Here is an 18,303-nt window from a genome sequence, read left to right on the forward strand (position 1 = left end):
TTCCTAATTTCTTGAAGAGTTCTCTATATTAATCTTTTGTATTCTGCCTCTGGTAATTCCAAGAAACTTTCCTTCTCTGGAAAATCTCTAGATTCTTTATTTTGGGAGCTTGCTGAAGCCATGATGGATTGCCTCTTTATGTGATTTCATATGACTGTTGTCTCGGAGCCATCAATAAGTTATTATATTTATTTATTTTATGTTTGCTTACTGTGTCCTCCTTCTTGTTTTGTTTTGATATGCCCAAATAGGCTGCTCGTATGAGCTAGTTTGATTATTGGCAACTTTGAAGCTGTTACCAGGTGGTTAGATATGTTACTAGGTATGTGAGCTCAGGAGTCCGCCCACTCCTGTATGGATTCAGCTCAGGTGCCCAGGTAGATAGCCACCAAGTGTGTGGTGTAGGCTCTCATTTACAGTCCTAGACAGGAATGGGTGATTGGTGCAGGCACAGGCATCTGGCTGCAGTTGGGGGACACACTCTGAGCAAGACAGGGGGCTGACGGCTACCCCCAAGTGTCCAGGAGGAAGGCGTGTCCCTGTTCCCTAGAGCACATAGGTGGGTGGGTTTTGGAGCTGGACTATGAGCAGCTATTGCTGTTGGCTGTAAGGACTGGGGGGCACCGCTTATTCATGGTTCCCTATTGCAGATGGCTAGATGGCGTGGGTGGAGCCACCAGTCCTCAGGCCCCTGACGTGGGTAGGTGAAGACCCTTCTTAATGGGCGGAGCAGTGTGAAATGTCAAGAACCTGCCACTTCACAGCTGAAACAGTTGAAGTTAGGCTTCTGATATGTACCCCATTGTACTGCGGGAATGAGGGCCTATGCTGTTGAAATGGGCCCACACAAGTCTATGCAGGGCGAAAGGCACTCAAAGTCCGTGGATCCCTTATGCCTGTGCCTAGGCAAAGGAGCTGTGCCTACCCTGGGTTCCTAGCTTAGGGGAGCCGGCAGTTTATTTTATCCCCTTTTTGTTAATTTGTTCATTCTCCAAGGCAGGGAGAATGGCTCCAGGTGTGTGACGGATCCTACTTCCAGCCCAGGGGACTCGGCAATTGCTGAAGCTGGTCCGGGACCCAGTGCGCAGCAGGGAGCGGGGAGGTAAATGGGAAAGAGGTTTTTCCCTAAGGGGGGTGTTTTTGATCCGCGCAGTAGGCTGTATGCAAATACTTATCTTTTGCCGATCCAGGGCTGCTTCTCACTGGTGCTGGGTGGCCATGTAGACACTCTGCCACTGGGTCTCTCATGGTGCAGAAAGCGTGCCTCCCGAGCACCGTTGCTTGCCTGCCTCACTGCTCACCGCTGAGCTGATCAGGCCTGAAGGGGTCAGGCTCTCACCGGGTCAGGTCTGGCTACTCCTCACTGCTTCCAAACTGTTTCTCCTTCCCCCTGCCACTCAGTCTGGTTCCTCAACTCTACCTTTGATGTTCAGGGCTCCCAGATTGCCACATATAATCAATTCACTTGTTTTTTTCGGGTCTTTATTGTAAGAGGGTCCACCGGAAGCGTCTGACTACTCTGCCATCTTGCCCCACCTCTCCTTATTGTTGTTTCTGTTGACACTTAATTGACAAACCCATCAACAGCTTAAAAAATCATACATTTTGATATTCGTATGGAAATTCTCCCTCTTTTCAACTCCTAGACTTACTCCCAGGTTGATAAAGTTCCTCAGTGTTCACTCTTTGTGGGAGGCAGTGCTTCCAGAAGAAGTTATGTGTGCTGTATAAACACAGAGCTTTGAAGATCATTGGTAGGCACCGTGACAGCATCTAGATGCTGGTCAGAAGAATGCTGCTGGGTTTCTACCTTTATCTTCCTCCCTTCCTTTGTTTTCCAAATATATTTGACATTTTAGAGCATCTCTTAACTTGGAATCTCACCACCAAAAAGAAGAAAAGAGGCCATAATGAACAAAATTTAGTAGCTGTCCTAAGTTGGGCTTCCTAGACGCAGAGTCTGAGACCGAAATTCTGCTGCAAGTGATTTATTGAGAGAGTGTTCTCAGGGAAAACCTATATGTACGGGAGTAAGGAAAGCAAGAGAGGACAGGGCAAGAAGCTAGGCAAAAATGTGGTGTCTGGAGAAGTGTGACTTCAGCCCAGTTCCAATGGGAAAAATCACAGAGTTTGTCCCACCCAGAGGCTGGGGGATGAGGTGGAGGGCTGGGCTGTTATATCCTTGCTTCCGTCAGTCATTTTCAATGGGCAGCCACCCATCAGGGGTATACTAATATCCCATGCAACTCTGGGTGAGGTGTTTCCCATCAGCCAAGGGCAGTTCTCCAGAGGAGGGGATAGGTGAGCCCACTGTTAGAACCCACTGGCAGCAGCTGGGAGAGGAATGGGCCAGGCTGAGGAAGGGGACTGGGACAGAGCACCCAGCATTTGCTACAGTAACTGTTGGTGGTGCATTCATTGACTGATGTATTTTTATTTTGTTCAGCTATCCAACTTTTTTTCGTTTATGTTGGAAAACTATACAGATGAACGTGAGGAAGATCCAGGTAAGTAAACATGCTCAGTCTTTTGAAAAATAGTCATTAACTATTGAGTTATCATCATCAAGAGTTGTAAATTCTGAAGATGGAAGAACACTAAGAAATTAAAAAGACCCACCTGTCTTGCCTATGTGACACCAAACAACTGGTGAAATCAGTTCAACTGGCTTTTTTCCTTTCTGAACAGTGCAAGCAAAACTGGCCACTTAGAATTCTCACTTTTCAAAAAACTGACTTAGATTTCATTCAGCATTCATTTGTTGAACCCCTTCCCTGAACCACAGTCTATTGATGTGCAACGGTAGCTTAGTACAGAGGATCTTATTTTTCATCCACAAAACTTTTGTGCTGAGAGTTCAAAATATCTCCACTATTTCATGTAGCAGATTGGGGAGAAATGACATACTTAACACAGTTGGCTCAATCATCTCTCAGTTGTCTGTCTCCCTCTCTCTATAGGCATTCCGAAGCAGAGACAGGCAACATAGGTGTGGTTCACAAATGATTTTAAATTATAATTATTCACGAGGCATGTATTTCCCTAGCAAATTAAGATCTCCAAGGTAGATGTGAGACTTAAAAACTCCCTTTTCTTTAGTTTGGGCCAACCATTGTTTTGCTCTAATTAAAATGTGCATGGCAGTAAGAGTATATTTTAAATAATCTGATAAATACCCTTCAGTTTGGTGAAAGAATGGTGCTTTAATGGCACGATTTGAGCTAAGTGCATGTGTCTGAAACTAATTAAAGCCTTTAATGATCTGTAGAAGCTTTCTGAATGGTGAAATAGCCAAACCTGAGGAGTGGGGAGTGGGTGGAAGTGGGTACTTTGCCATTTTCTTTCTTTTAGATAATTGCAATTTGAAGACAGTTGTTTGCGCTTCATGTTCTTTGGCAAGAATATTTTGGGGAGGAAATATAATAATGATTAAATGAAACAGCACTTTTTCTGCTAATGACCTAGTATTTTAATCCAGACTGTGCATCAGAATCACTTATGGAGTTTCATAGCCACAAATGGCTGGGTTCCAACCCAGAACTATTTACTCAGACTCTGTATTTTTAAAAATATGCATTTAAAAAATTTCTCCAGGTGATTTAAAAATGTTAAAAAATACGTTTGCCAAAGAAGGGGACAGTGGTTTAATCTTCTTGTTTAAACTTTTTCTTGGAGTGTAACATATATCATAGAAAAGTACACAAATCATAAGCCTATGACTCAATAAATTTTCTCTAAGTAAACACAGCCATGTGACCTGCACGTAGAACAAGAAATAAAATGTCATCAGAGCCACAGAAACCCTCTCCTGCCCCCTTCCAGTTACTACCTAGCACCTATACCACCCCTGTAACTCCTTTTGTGACTTCTGAAAGGTTGGTAGTTCGAACCCACCCAGAGGCTCCGTGTGAGAAAGACCTGGTGCTCTGCTTCCATGAAGATTACAGCCTAGAAAACACTATGGGGCAGTTCTACTCTGTCACATGGGGTCACTCTGAGTCAAAATCAGCTCGATGTTACCTAACAACAACAACACACCCTGGATTAATTTTACTTGTTTTTGAACTTATTTATATAATTGGAAGCATACAGTGTATAACTCTTTTGAGTCTGGCTTCTTTTGCTCAGCATTATATTTGTGAGAGTCATCGATGTTGTTGCAGTTTGGTCATTCTTGTTGCTGAATAGTATTCCATTTTATCAATATGCCATCATTTATCTGTTCTATTCTGTATGGACGTTTGGGTTGTGTTATGGATTGAATTGTGTCCCTCAAAAATGTGTGTCAACTTGGTGAGGCTATGATTCCCAGTATTGTGTGATTGTCCACCATTTTGTGATCTGATGTGATTATCCTATGTGTTGTAAATCCTAACCTCTATGATTTAATGAGGCAGGTTTACAGGCAGTTGTGTTAATGAGTCAGGACTCAATCTATAGGATTAGGTTGTATCTTGAGTCAATCTCTTTTGAGATATAAAAGAGAGAAGCAAGCAGAGAGGAGAGCGAATTCATGCCACCAAGAAAGAAGTGCCAGGAGCAGAGTGCATCCTTTGGACCTGGAGTCCCTGTGCTAAGAAGCTCCTAGACCAGGCGATGATTGATGATAAGGACCTTTCCCCAGAACCAACACAGAGAGAAAGCCTTCCCCTGGAGCTGGCACCCTGAATTTGGACTTCTAGCCTCCTAGACTGTAAGAGAATAAATTTCTGTTTGTTAAAGCCATCCACTTGTGGTTTTCTGTTATAGCAGCACTAGATAACTAAGACAGGTTGTTTCCAGTTTGGGCAACTTAAATAGTGTTGCTATGCACATTCTTGTATGTGTTCCTTATGGTGAACATATGTATTCATTTCTTTTGCTATGTACTCATTTTCAGTTATCTATTGCTGCATAACAAACAAAATTTGGTGGCTTAAAAACAACAGCCATTTTATTGCTTGTGATTCTGTGGGTCAGAAATTTCAACAGGGCTCATAGGGATGGCTTTTCTGTGTTCCATGTGGAGTCATTTGGGCTCACTCCGAATGGTTTTACTCACTTGTCTGAGACTTTGATGTTGTCTCTTAACTTAGATGCCTTGCTTCTCCTCATGTAGCTTCTCTGTGCAGCAGAATATCCTGGGATACTTTACATAGTGGCTGTGTCCCAAGAGGGCAAAGGCAGAAGCTTCAAGGTCTCTTAAAACTAAACACTTCAAGGGACAGAGTAACAGGGGTGGAGGTCTGGGGACCATGCTTTCAGGGGACATCTAGGTCAGTTGGCATAACAAAATTTATTAAGAAAATGTTCTGCGTCCTGCTTTGGTGAGTGGTGTCTGGGGTCTTAAAAGCTAGTGAGCTGCCATCTAAGATGCAATTGGTCCCAACCCACCTGGAGTAAACGAGAATGAAAAACACTAAAGTCACAAGGAAAGCATTAGCCCAAGAGACAGAAAGGGCCACATAAAGCAGAGATGGCAACAGCTTGAGACCAGAAGAACTAGAGGGTGCCTGGCTACCACCAATGGCTGCCCTGACAGGGAACACAAGAGAGAGTCCCTGTTGGAGCAGGAGAAAAGTGGGGTGCAGAACTCAAATTCTAGTAAAAAGACCAGGCTTAATGGTCTGACTGAGACTTGAGGAACCCCAGAAGGTATGGCCCCCAGAGTCTTTGTCAACCCAGCACTAAAACCATTCCTGAGGCCAACTCTTCAGTCAAAGATTAAACTAAACTATGGGACATAAAATGATACTCAGGAAGAGTGTGCGTCTTAGCTCAAGTCAATACATGAGACTAAATGGGTAGCTCCTGTCCGGTGGTGAGATGAGAAGGCAGAGAAGGTCAGGAGCTGGTTGAATGGATATGGGAAATCAGGGGTAGAAAGGAGGAGTGTGCTGTCACAGTATAAGGAGAGCAATTAGGGTCACATAGCAATGTATGTATAAATTTTTGTATGAGAGACTAACTTGAATTGTAAACTTTCACTTAAAGTACAACAATAAAGTAAAAAAAAAATAATAAAAAAAGGTCTCTTAAGGCCTATGCTCTAGAACTCACAAAAAACCAGTTCTGCCATATTCTATTGATCAAAGCAAGTTACAAGGCCAGCTGCAGATTCAAAAGTGTTAAAAAGGATCCATCTCTTGATTGGTGGAGTGGCAGAATTACATTGTGAAGGGACCTGGACACAGGGAGGCATGATCCATTGGGGGCCATTATTATAAAGATGTTCCACAACCCAGGAGGGGAATTTCTGGCTTATAGGGTAAGCATATTCAGTTTTATTAGATACTGACAGTTTTAAAAAATTGTTGTACCAAGTTATACTACCACCAGTGTATGAGAGTTTCAGTGGTTCCTAACACTTGGGATTGTCTGTATTTTATATTTTAGCCATTCTGATAGGTATGTAATGGTACCATATTTTTGCTTTAATTTGCATTTCCCTGATGAGCAGTGAAGTTGCTCACCTTTTCATATGTTTATTGGTTACATGGATATCCCTTTTGGTGAAGTGCCTGTTCAGGTTCTTTGCCCATTTTTCTATTGGTTTGTCTGCCTTTTTCTTATTAATTTGTAGGAATTCTTTAAGTAGTCTACATAAGAGTCTTTGTTAGATAGGTGTATTGCAAATATCTTCTCAGAGCCTTTACCCCCCCATCTTTAAATGGTGACTTTTGAGGAATGGATATTCTTAATTTTAATGTAGTATAATTTCTCCCCTTTACTATTTCTGTACGGTGCTTTCTGTATCCTGTTTAAGAAATCTTTACTTGATATGAGAAAATATACATATACCAGTTTATTTGTGAAGGAGTCCTGGTAGAGCAGTGGTTAAGCGCTCGGCTGCCAATCCAAAGGTTGGCAGTTCGAATCCATCAGCCACTCCATGGGAGAAAGATATGGCAGTCTGCTTCGGTAAAGATTACAGCCTTGGAAGCCCTATGGGGCAGTTCTACTCTCTTCTGTAGGGTCACTATGAGTCGGAATCGACAGCAGTGGGTTTGGTTTGGTTTTGCTCATTTGTGCAAGAATAAATACAAGAAGGATAAACCAGAAACTAACGAAATTGTTTACCTACAGGGAATGGGTAGGAATAGGGCAGAAAGAATGGGAGAACGGGTTGAGTAGAAGGAACGAGGCGGGAGTGACATTTCTTTGAGTATATCTTTTTGTATAGTTTTGACTGTTAGAACCATGATAATGTTTCACATCTGTAATAAAAATAACTAAATTATTAAAACCAGAAAGTGTGTGTGTGTATATGTATGTATGTATGTATGTGTGCATGTAATCCCAAAATGGAATACAAACTGTGAAAATTGAACCTAACTGTATTACAAATTGTCTTAGTCATCTAGTGTTGCTATGACAGAAGTACCACAAATGGATTGCTTTAACAACGAAAAATTTATTCTCTCACAGCCTAGTAGGCTAGAAGTCCAATTCAGGGTGCCAGCTCCTAGGGAAGGCTTTCTCTCTGTGTCAGCTCTGGAGGAAGGTCCTTGTTATCAATCTTCCCCTGGACTAGGAGCTTCTCAGCGCAGGGACACAGGGTCCAAACAACACGCTGTGCTCCTGGCACTACTTTCTTGGTGGTATAAAGTCCCCATGTCTCTCTGCTCATTTCTCTCTTTTATATCTCAAAAGAGATTGGCTTAAGACACAACCTAATTTTGTAGCTTGAGTCCTGCCTCATTAACATCATAGAGGCAGGATTTATAACACATAGGAAAAATCAAATCAGGTGACAAAATCGTGGACAGTCACACAGTACTGGGAATCATGGCCCAGCCAAGTTGACACACATTTTTGGGGGACATAATTCAATCCATAACGCAAATGAATAACATAACCACCTGAAGGAGGTGGAGAAGAAACAAAATAACCTAAGTAACTTTGGAAAATAGCATTTTGACCCTAATGTGCCTAGGTGAGATTCATTTTTATTTAGCCTGACTGGAGTTTGCTGAGCTTCTTAGATATCTAAGTTGAGGTTTTTCATCAAGTTTAGGAAATTTTCACCCATGAATTATTTAAAATATCTTTCTTTTTATGTCTAAATATCTTTTTTTGTTGTTGTTAATTATTTTCTATTGCTTTTAAACTGAGAAGGCCCTGAAATATTTAAAATGTGTAGTACCACGGTCTTAGGCTGGGTTCTCTAGAGAAGCAAAACCAGTAAAGCATATTAATATATATAGAGAGATTTATATCAAGGAAATGGCTCATGCTGTTGTAGAGACTGGAATGTCCCAAGTCCGTGGGTCAGGCTGGAGGCTTCTCCTGATTCACATAGCTGCAGGGGATGGCAAACTGAAGATTGGCAGGTCAGAGAGCAGGGCTCTTGCTCATAGGCTGCAAAGATCGATGAATCCCAAGATCAGCAGGCAAGACTGCGGGTAAGCTGCTAGCTTAAGTCTCAAGAACTGGAGGTCAGATGAACGGGAGCCAGCTGCAGGATATAGAGTGAGCAAAAGCCCACAAGCCTTGTCAGAATGTCCACTTATATCTGATGCAGGCCACATGCCTAAGGAAACTCCCTTTCAACTGATTGGCTACTAACAGCAGATCCCATAATGGGAGTGATCATATTATATCAAATCTCAACATGGAAGTGATCACAACATCATATGACTGCAAGTCCGCTGAGAATCATGGCCCAGCCAAGTTGATACATGATTTTAACCATCACAACCACCATGCCTGTATTTCCAGATTTTTTTTTTTATGGTTTGACTTTTTAAAAGTTTAAACCTTCAGCTGTAGGGACTATGGTCTCAGGGAGCATCTAGCTTAATTAGCATAACATAGTTTATAAAGAAAATGTTCTACATTCTGCTTTGATGAGTAGAGTCTGGGGTCTTAAACGCTTGTGAGTGGCCATCTAAGATACTCCACTGGTCTCAAATTAAAAAAAAAAAAAAAGAAGAACCAGAACCCCCCCCCGCAAAAACAGAAAAAAAACACGAAAAAAGAAATGCCTTCAGGGATCCCTCTGCACGTCTGTGCAAGCTGAGGGGGTAGGTCCCAAGCTGCGTAGCAGCACCTGGCCAGAACAGGCTCCCAACTAGAGAAAAGAAAAAGAAAACAAACAAACAAACAAAAAAGCCCTGGTATCCCACTAGTGTGGCAGCACAGACCGGGAAGCAGTTCCACACTTGAACGGAGCTCCACAGCCCCTCGGGAAGAAGCAAAGATGGCACACGGAGCCAGGTATTTGAGCAAAAGAGGAGGGGGAGGTGCTGAGAGGTAAGGAAGAAATCAAAAGAAGCCGAAAAAAGCAACACCAGCAGCCAACAAATGACACTCAGGGAGTTGGCCAGTGCAGGCGGGTGGAATCCAAGCAGCCGGTGCTACCCAGCCAAAAGACTGTGGCCGCAGGAAGCAGAGGAGGCCTAGTGGGGGTGAAGAAGGGTGGGGGGTGGGAAAGCGTATATCACTGTTTACCGGTTGTTCTGTCTCCTGCTGGAAGCTCCATGAAGTGCTTTCTCTTACCCCCTATTTGCTGGTCTCTGATATGAGTCCAAGATGGCGGATCCGCGCTGCATTAGCTGGTAGGGGACCTCTGCAAGAATCTCTCCTTGCTCTCCGTTCTCTGTCAGTTTTGCACTCCACTTGGTGTTTGGCTGAGTTCTTTATCTCTTCATTTGATGTTTTAGGGTTTCAGGATTGCTGTTTTCTCTGTTTGGCTTAGTTTTTCGGATCTTTGCTGTGGAGGGACAGCGTGGTGCTTCTGCCTAGAGCGCCATGTTGCTGGAAGTCCTCGAGGCAGAAATTTTTTTGAAAAAATTATGGGCTTTAAATTTTTCCCTGTCTAGATTTTATGACTGTACTGGGCAAAAGAAAAGACTGTGTGGGGGGTATTTTTTGAGGTATTTTCTTTAGAACCACTTGTAAAGCTATCATTTGATTTAATTCAAGATTTTATTGTTTTTAATTAGTTTAGATTCACGTTGACAGATAGGTAAGGATAAATTCTAATTACATGTTGCACAAAGCTTCATATATTGTTTGCATTCGTTAAATTATTATTTTAGTTATAATAGTTATAGCCCACAAGGACAGTACATGCAATAGAAATCTTAAAGTTTTGATTGTTTTCATACATGACATATATTCTCTACTGGAAGAGAATCTATGTTACTCTTTTTTATGTGGCAGAAGGATTGTGAGTTAGTGTTGACTGGTATTTCATACTGAGTAGTTTTTACTAAGAATTGGTTTAGGGAAATGGTACTTTTTCACATACAGGTAGTCGCTGACTTAACCATCGTAAGTCAATTCTGACGTAAGTCAAATCCCTCGTTTTTTTTTTTTAGTATTCATTATTATTGCCTTTTATTATCAGTATCTTTATAAATTTCTGATCTTTGTGGAGACTGGAAACATTACATATAAACCTACAGCTATATTTGAATACATGCATACATGTATAAAAAATATACAAATTATAAAAATTTACTCTGACGATAAAGAAGAGTTGGATGATGTTGGCATTTTGTCAGTTGTGGTAATAACTCCACTTGTGGAAGATTCTGGATTATCTGGATTATCCCTGGGAATGAGGATGGCGTTTCTAGTCAGAAAATTAGAGTTGTGTGTATGGTCCGTTTCTTTTTTAATTCATATATTTCATGGTAACATCTCACTGCTTGCCAAATTGGCCTATAGACTTTAGCAAAGCGATCAGCATTTCTATCCATGTTTTCAAGAAACTGGAGCCCCTAACTAAATCGGCAGTGTTTTGAACAGTAAATCAGAAAATTAAACATTTGAGGATGATAACATCAGCAAATTACGTGCTGCAACTTTGTATGTAGTACATATTACTAACGATAAGATGTACAAAGATAAAGACAATCTTAAGTGTAGCTCATCATAACTTGAATATGTTATAAGTTGGGGACTACCTGTATTTATCACTGAACTTATGAGGAATGAGGACCATCAAATCTATGGAAGGAAGGGCTAGACTGAGCTTTTGGTTTAAAGAAAAAAAGACAATATTTTTATTTCATTCTTAAACAGCCAGACTGATTTTTAATGACTAGAAGTGATAAAATTGGTTTGTTGTGTCAGTTAGCCAATGGGAAAGGGAGTGTCGACAGAGCATGAGTGAGGGCAATGATTGGGAAAATAAAATTTCATTTCGTGTTTATACCTCACAGAGTTGGGATTGCTCAATAAATCAGCTATAAGTATATAAATAATACTTTATATTTTATATGACATAGTTAATGTTTTCATATGTAGTAAAAGTGTAGTGGTTAATTATTTGAGCTCTAGAGTCAGCTTCTCTGAGATTGAGTTCCATCTCTCTCACTTATAAGCTGTACCCCATGTTCCTCATCTGTAGAATGGGGATAATAACAATATTTATCTCATATGGTAGCTGTGATCATTACATGAATATATATGTGTAAAGCACATAGAACAGTGCCTGGTACATAGTAAGCATTCAATAAGTGGCTGCTCTCATCATCCTCCTCCTAAACATGATGTTATCATAAAGGTGTAGATTTGGACTCACCCTGGGCGGGAGATGCTTAGTTTTGAAGGATGAGAAGAAATTATCCAAGGAGGAGAAAGGGCAGTCCAGGTAGAGGGAACAGAGGAAACAATAAGGATAGAAATCTGTAGTAAAATTTATCAAGATGCTCTGCATTTTTAGTTTTCAAATAAAAACAGGAGTAATTAAGTTATTCTTAAATTTCAAACCAAATCCAAATGACAAAAATGACCTCTGCTGGACTACATTGAAGGCAGACATTATTATTCCTAAATTAAACTTCTTATCAACCAAACATCTTCGACCACCACAAAAAAAAATTAGGGTACACAACAATTTAGAAAGCATTTTAAAATTACCAAATATTATGACTTACTTTAGAAATTTTGTTTTCAAGTTTAGTTCTTAACTGTAATCTCTCAGCATAACTGGATCATAAAAAATGTATTCTATCCACATCTACTAATATCATACCTTCCAAACATGTTTACTATAAACATTCAAAAAGACAGAAACTTTGCAGAGAACTTCGGATTAACTGCTTTAGTAGCAATCCAGTGTTAAGGAGTTGAAGAGTATATCATCGTCCCCTGTATCCATTATCCATTACCACAATAATACTGTGTATCATACAGCTACAATACCTCAGTGGCATATAATAATAAATATTTATTTTTGCTCACAGATCTACAGATTAGCTGGACAGGTCTGCTGATCTTGGCAGGCTTGGTTAGGCAGTTTTCTGGTCTTGGTTGGAGCTCATGCATGTGTCTGGAGGTCGGTCTTGTGGCTGTTGGGATGGCCTTGGCTAGGATTACTTGGTTCTGCTCCTCATGGTCTCTGGCTTTCTGTGGGCTAGCCTGGGCTTCATGGTAGTGACATAGTTCCGAGAGAGAGAGCATATAAGTATGCAAGGCTTCTTGAGGCCTAGTCTTGGAAGTGGTACATCACTTCCACCACATTTTTTGAGCCAGCACAAGTTGCAAGCCCTGCCCAGATTCACGGGGAGAGAAAGTAGACTCTTGATGGGAGTAGCTGCAAAATTCCCTTAAAAAGAGCATGGATAGAGGCTGGGATAAAGAACTGGGGTCACTTCTGCAATCAATCTACCACGTCCCCTTTCGTCTTTCTCCACCCAAATTGGCCAGATTTCTGTTTGACAGTCTGGCAAGAAGGGACTGGGGATCTCAGTGCTTACTGAAATGAACAGTGCAGGCAATCTGTTCCATAGGAATGCCTCTGTGAGGGAGATGCCCGTTGGGTATTTCTGCCTATGGTTTGTCATCTGACTTTATTTGCTTTGTTATCAAGAAAAAAGACAATCATGTCAGAAATTCTGTTTTTATGTGGGTAGAGAAATCAATTACAGCTAAGTAGAAACCTCTGAGGTGTTTAATGGGAAAAATTGAATGGCTGTTGCAGTTTGGTTTTCTGTAGATCCTGAAAATAGCAACAGATGTTTGAACCAAATACAATGTTTTCAGCTCTATTTGTAAAAATCTGAGATAGAAGAGTGGGCAAAAATTTAGTTTGAGCTTCAGAGCATCAAAGTAACTTGATTGACCAATTTTCCTTGGGCTTTTCCTTTTCCTCCTCACTGACTATGGACTCACTGCTTTGGTAAAAAGTAGACCTAGGAAGGGATGATGGCGACCCATGTGAATGTACCTCTGGGTCTCAGAACCTCCCATTTCTCATGGTTATATTTGGAATAGCTTGGTATTCTTAACATTTAACACAGTGCCTTGTATGGACTAGGTCTTGAAGAAGATATTTATTAAATGTAAGTATGGGAATGTTGATTTTCCTCCTTTCTGTCCTTCCCTTTCCAGAATTAATAGCTCGACTTTTTGGTTGCAACTTACCGGACACTAGAGAGGACTATGTGAAGATGATAGATGTCCCGGACTCCTACGACGGTCCTCGTCTGCAATTCCCACTCACTTTTACTGACATTGAATCACTTATTGAGGGCTTCAAGCAGCAAAAGGCAAGTGAAAGCAGATACTACCATGATTTTTGTATCTAGCAGGTGCTCAAGGACTGTCTTGAATAAATGAATGAAAATACTATAGCAGAGAACTTTCACATTAAGCGAGATCTACCATCTGCTTTGCTTAGCCCATTAAATAGAAATCTCCTCAGGTACACAGCAACTTCCTTTCTATCTGTAACAGTTCCCTTTTTCTTTCTTTCTTTCTTTCTTCCTCTCCTCCCTTCTTTCTTTCTTTCTCTGAGATATAATTTACATACCATAAAATTCACCATTTGTAAATATACGATTTTTTTAGTATATTCATGAGTTTATGCAACCATCACCACTATCTAATTGCAGAACATTTTGATCATCCCAAAAGAAACCCCATACCCATTAGACGTCACTCCCCATTCCCCCTACCCCCTCAACCTTTGGCAACCACAAATCTGCTTTCTATCTTGAAGGATTTTCTATTCTGGATATTTCATATAAGTGGAATCATACAGTATGTGGCCTTTTGTGTCTGGATTCTTTAACTTGGCAAAATGTTTTCAGGGTTCATCCATGTTGTAGCATGTATAAAGACTTCATTCCTTTTTATGGCTGAATAATATTCCATTGTATAGCTAGACCACATTTTGTTTAAGGGTTATATATTTATACATCTGTTTACATATTTCATATGTGGTTATATTAATTTGTATATGCTTACAAATGCATAGAATTTTTTTTGGAAAGATACTCAAGGCATTCTTAACAGTATTTCTAAGCATAGGGATCAGGGTACTGAAGTCTGGGGAAGAGAGAAAATTGATTTTCATTGCTGTGCCCCTTTTTACTGTTTAAATTTTTATTTCAACTAAAAAAATGAGTTAAGTTTTTCCATTTAAAAACTAGTTAAGTTTTATTTTTTTTTAAAAAGAAATATCCTTTAAAAATTATATTTTCCTCCTTCAACACCTTTAAAAGAATGTGAAAATTTTATGTTGTTTTTAATCTGAATATATTTATAAATGTAGTAACCAACATCTGAGTTAATTATTTTGAGTATTTAATATTGCAGCTGTAAACACAGCAATTATAACTCGATTGAAAGATAGCCTTATAAGCAAGTACTAATATTACCAAAGATAATTTAGCCAATCTAAAAAGGACCCAGAAAAACTATTTTAATAATAGGAATTTTCTGCTGTTGTGATATATTGTCAATGAATATATAACTTTTTTACAAAACAAAACCGCCTCTTCAAACAGCAATTACTGTGATTAGTGCTATAAAGGGACCAGAAAAGCTACAATGTCAAGTTAAGCTAACACGAAGCCAGCATTGGGAGTCAATATATTAAATGTGCAAATTGAAATAAAGTCGACCCTCCATATACTTGTGTTCTGCCTCTGTGGATTCAACCAACCACAGATAGAAAATATTCAAAAAAGAAAAGAAAGTTCCAAAAAGCAAAACTTGAATTTGCTGCACACCGAGCACTATGCTGAGTCCACGCCAATAAAATGGTGTGTAGACATACCCTGCTGTAACCTCCTGCCATTTCAAAGATCCTCAGTCTCTCCAGCACTCCTTGTTTGAGATTGTGAAGACTGAGAAAGTGTTAAGTGTAAGCATTAACAACTATTTACATAGTATTTACATTGTATTAGGTATTATAAGTAATCTAGAGATGATTTAAAGTATATGGGAGGATGTGGGTAGGTTATATGCAAGGTACTACACCATTTTATATAAGGGACTTGAGCATCCTCTAATTTTGGTATCCACAGGGGTCCTGGAACCAATCACCCATGGATACTGAGGGACTACTGTATGCCATTATACAAAAGTGTTTTGCCCATTCCTTTAAAATATGGCTAAAGGAAAGTTCACATTCAAATTTTGACTCTATTTGTGGATTAGATTGTTTTGTGGTGAAAATACTTACCAGTCCGTTAGGTTTTGGATAGGAAATATGGGTCTCTCCCCATTAATCAACTTTGAAGGGCCCCTTTCTTTCCTCTTAATTCTCATATTGCTTCAAATCCTGTTTCCTATCTTTTAAAAAATTAATTACTTAACAATGAAAATTCTCAAAACTTAAATCAGACACTTTTGGGATCTGGGATAGAAGATAATTTTATTATTTTAATAGCTATGAAAATGGAAATTTCAGGACACTGTGAGACAGTATTGGTCTGAAGGATTCCATTCCCAAAGCAGTATCTGAACCATATGTAGATATGACCCGTCTCTCAGCCTTCAGTAATCTAAACCAGTGCTGTCCAGTAGAAATATAATGTGAGCCACATGTGTAATTTTAGACTTTTGAATAGTTGCATTGAAAAAGTAAAAAGAGGAAGGTGGAGCCAACATGGCACTATAGACAGACGCACCATGCCATCCCTCTACAGCAAAGACCCAAAAAACTAAGTAAAGCAGATACAAATGTCAATCCTGGAACCCTAAGTGTCAAATGAAGGGATAAAGAACTTGATCAAGCATCGAATGGAATGAAAAACTGACAGAGAACAGAGAATGAGGAGAACTATGGAGTGGAGGTCCCCTTCATGGAGCTCACAACAGAACACAGAGCATCTGGTAAACAGGGATACACGCTTTCCCACACTACCCTTCTTACCTCTACGTGGCCTTTGCTGCTTTCCAACAGGCCACAGTTGCTCAAACGGAGAGACACCAGCTCACTACTGCCCAGGTCTGCCCTGCTCCCACCTGCCTGCTCCTTCAGCACCATTTTTTTGTTTTGTTATTGTTTTTTGGCTTTTTTTCTTTGTTTCTTCTCTCTCTCTCCCTTTCCTTTCTCTCATCCAGCTAGCCCCATGTACCGTCCCTGCCCCTCAGAACCACCCCACCGACAGGCTCCCTCAGTGCCATTTTTTTGTTTCTTATCTCTCTCTCTCTCCCTTCCTTTCCTTTTTCCCACCCAGCTAGCCCCATGTGCTGTCCCCGCCCCTCCTTGATGGGCTGTGCCACACCACTCAGCTAGAGAGCCACTGGCACACGGCCTCCCCAGATCCGTGCCAATCCCCCAACAGGCTTCCTCAGCAACATTTTTTTTTCAGTTTTTTTCTCTCTCTTCTTTCTCTCACCTACTTAGCTCCACACATCACATCCTCTCCCTTCCCTCCTGCCTATCTGCACTGCATGCTGAGTGCTGTGCCCCTGAGCAGCACTGGCACAGACCACTGGACCCTGCCCTGCACTGACCCCTGGTTCCACCCTGTCAGCCCCAGTATGTACTGCAAATGACCCATCCCTGCCCACTCCCCACTGGACCTGTCCTGCTGTGCCATAGCCCACCTGGACAAAGTGGTGAGAAGTATCGTGCCCACAGGCAAGCAAGCAACAAAGTATGCCCAGCCCACCTGCAAAGACATTACCAAAGAAAACAAAAAAGCAGGATGAAACAAACAAATCTACAATCAATAAATGAAGAAAATAATTCCAGAATGTCCAGAAGACAGCAGAAAATATCAAAACATATTAAAAAAAAAAAACAGAACAGAATGGCTCCAGAAAGCAACGAAAATAAAACACCAGATGACTTTCCAGTAAAAGAAAAGCACTGGAACTACCTGATAAGGAATTCAAAACTCTAATATTCAGGGCTCTCCAAGAGATGAAGGGAAACACAGACAAAAATAAGGAAAAAATAGACAAAATCATGGAAAATACAGACAAAATCAGGGAAAACACAGACAAAGCAATGGCAGAATTCAGGAAAATAATACAGGAACAAAATGTCAAAATAAACCAACGGATAGAAATCATACAAAACAACAATTAGAGATCCAAAAGATAAAAAACAAGATTTCAGAAATGGACAGTGCAATAGAAGGTTTTAGGAGGAAATTTGAAACAATGGAAGACAGGATCAGCGAAACAAAATAAATCCTCAGATACCACTTTGTTTGATGAAAAATCAGAGAAAAGAATGAATAAAAATGAAAAAAACCCTGAGAACGATGTGGGATCCAATCACAAGCAAAACTCTGCATGTGATCAGAGTTCCAGAACAGGAGGAGAAAACGGAAAACACAGAGAGGATCATTGAAGATTTGCTGACAGAAAACTTACTTAACATCATGAAAGATGAAAAGCTGACCATCCAAGAAGCTCAACAAACTCCATATAGGATAGACTTCAAAAGAAAATCACCAAGACATACCATAATCACACTCTCACCAAAACCAAAGACAAAGAAAGAATCCTGAGAGTAGCTCGAGAAAAATGAAAAGTCATGTACAAAGGGGAAACAATAAGTCTAAGCTCTGATTACTCAGCAGAAACCTTGCAGGCAAGAAGGCAATGGGATGACATATACAAAACCTTGAAAGAAAAAAATTGCCAACCAAGAATAATATATCCTACAAAACTCTTGCTCGAATATGATGGTGAAATTAGGACATTTCCAGATAAACAGAAATTAAGGGAATATGTAAAAACCAAACCAAAGTACAAGAATTATTAAAGGGAGTCCTCAGGTTAGAGAACCAACAATATCAGACAATGACCTGAATCTAGGACACTGGACAGTACTAGCCAGATACCAACTTAGGTAATGAACTCTGAAGGATAAAACAAAACTAAAAGATTTACAACAGGGAACTACAGTGGTCAATCTGTAAATGACAACATCAGAACAATAAAAGAGGGCATAAATGGTGTAGATATAGAACTTTCAAATGGAGAGGAAGTCAAGGCGATATCAAGTAATAAAAGACTGGTTTAAACTTAGGAAGATTGGGGTAAATTTCAAGGTAACCACAAAGAAAGTTAACAAACCTACTCATCAAAATAAAGAAGAAAAACATAAAGTCTCAG

At 40.2% G+C, this 18,303-nt stretch overlaps 1 protein-coding gene across 1 annotated transcript in view; it reads left to right on the forward strand.

Moving 5' to 3' along the window:
* The window catches only part of PPEF1 (protein phosphatase with EF-hand domain 1), a 97,539-nt gene that overhangs the window by 24,585 nt on the left and 54,651 nt on the right, over nucleotides 1-18,303 (forward strand). Inside the window, exons 3-4 of the mRNA XM_023737301.1 lie at nucleotides 2,447-2,507; nucleotides 13,327-13,484. Of these exons, the coding sequence (XP_023593069.1) occupies nucleotides 2,447-2,507; nucleotides 13,327-13,484 (219 nt within the window). The remainder of the gene's footprint in view (nucleotides 1-2,446; nucleotides 2,508-13,326; nucleotides 13,485-18,303) is intronic.

This window comes from Trichechus manatus, unplaced genomic scaffold (assembly GCF_000243295.1).
Source record: "Trichechus manatus latirostris isolate Lorelei unplaced genomic scaffold, TriManLat1.0 scaffold00100, whole genome shotgun sequence".
Classification (NCBI taxonomy): Eukaryota; Metazoa; Chordata; class Mammalia; order Sirenia; family Trichechidae; genus Trichechus; species Trichechus manatus.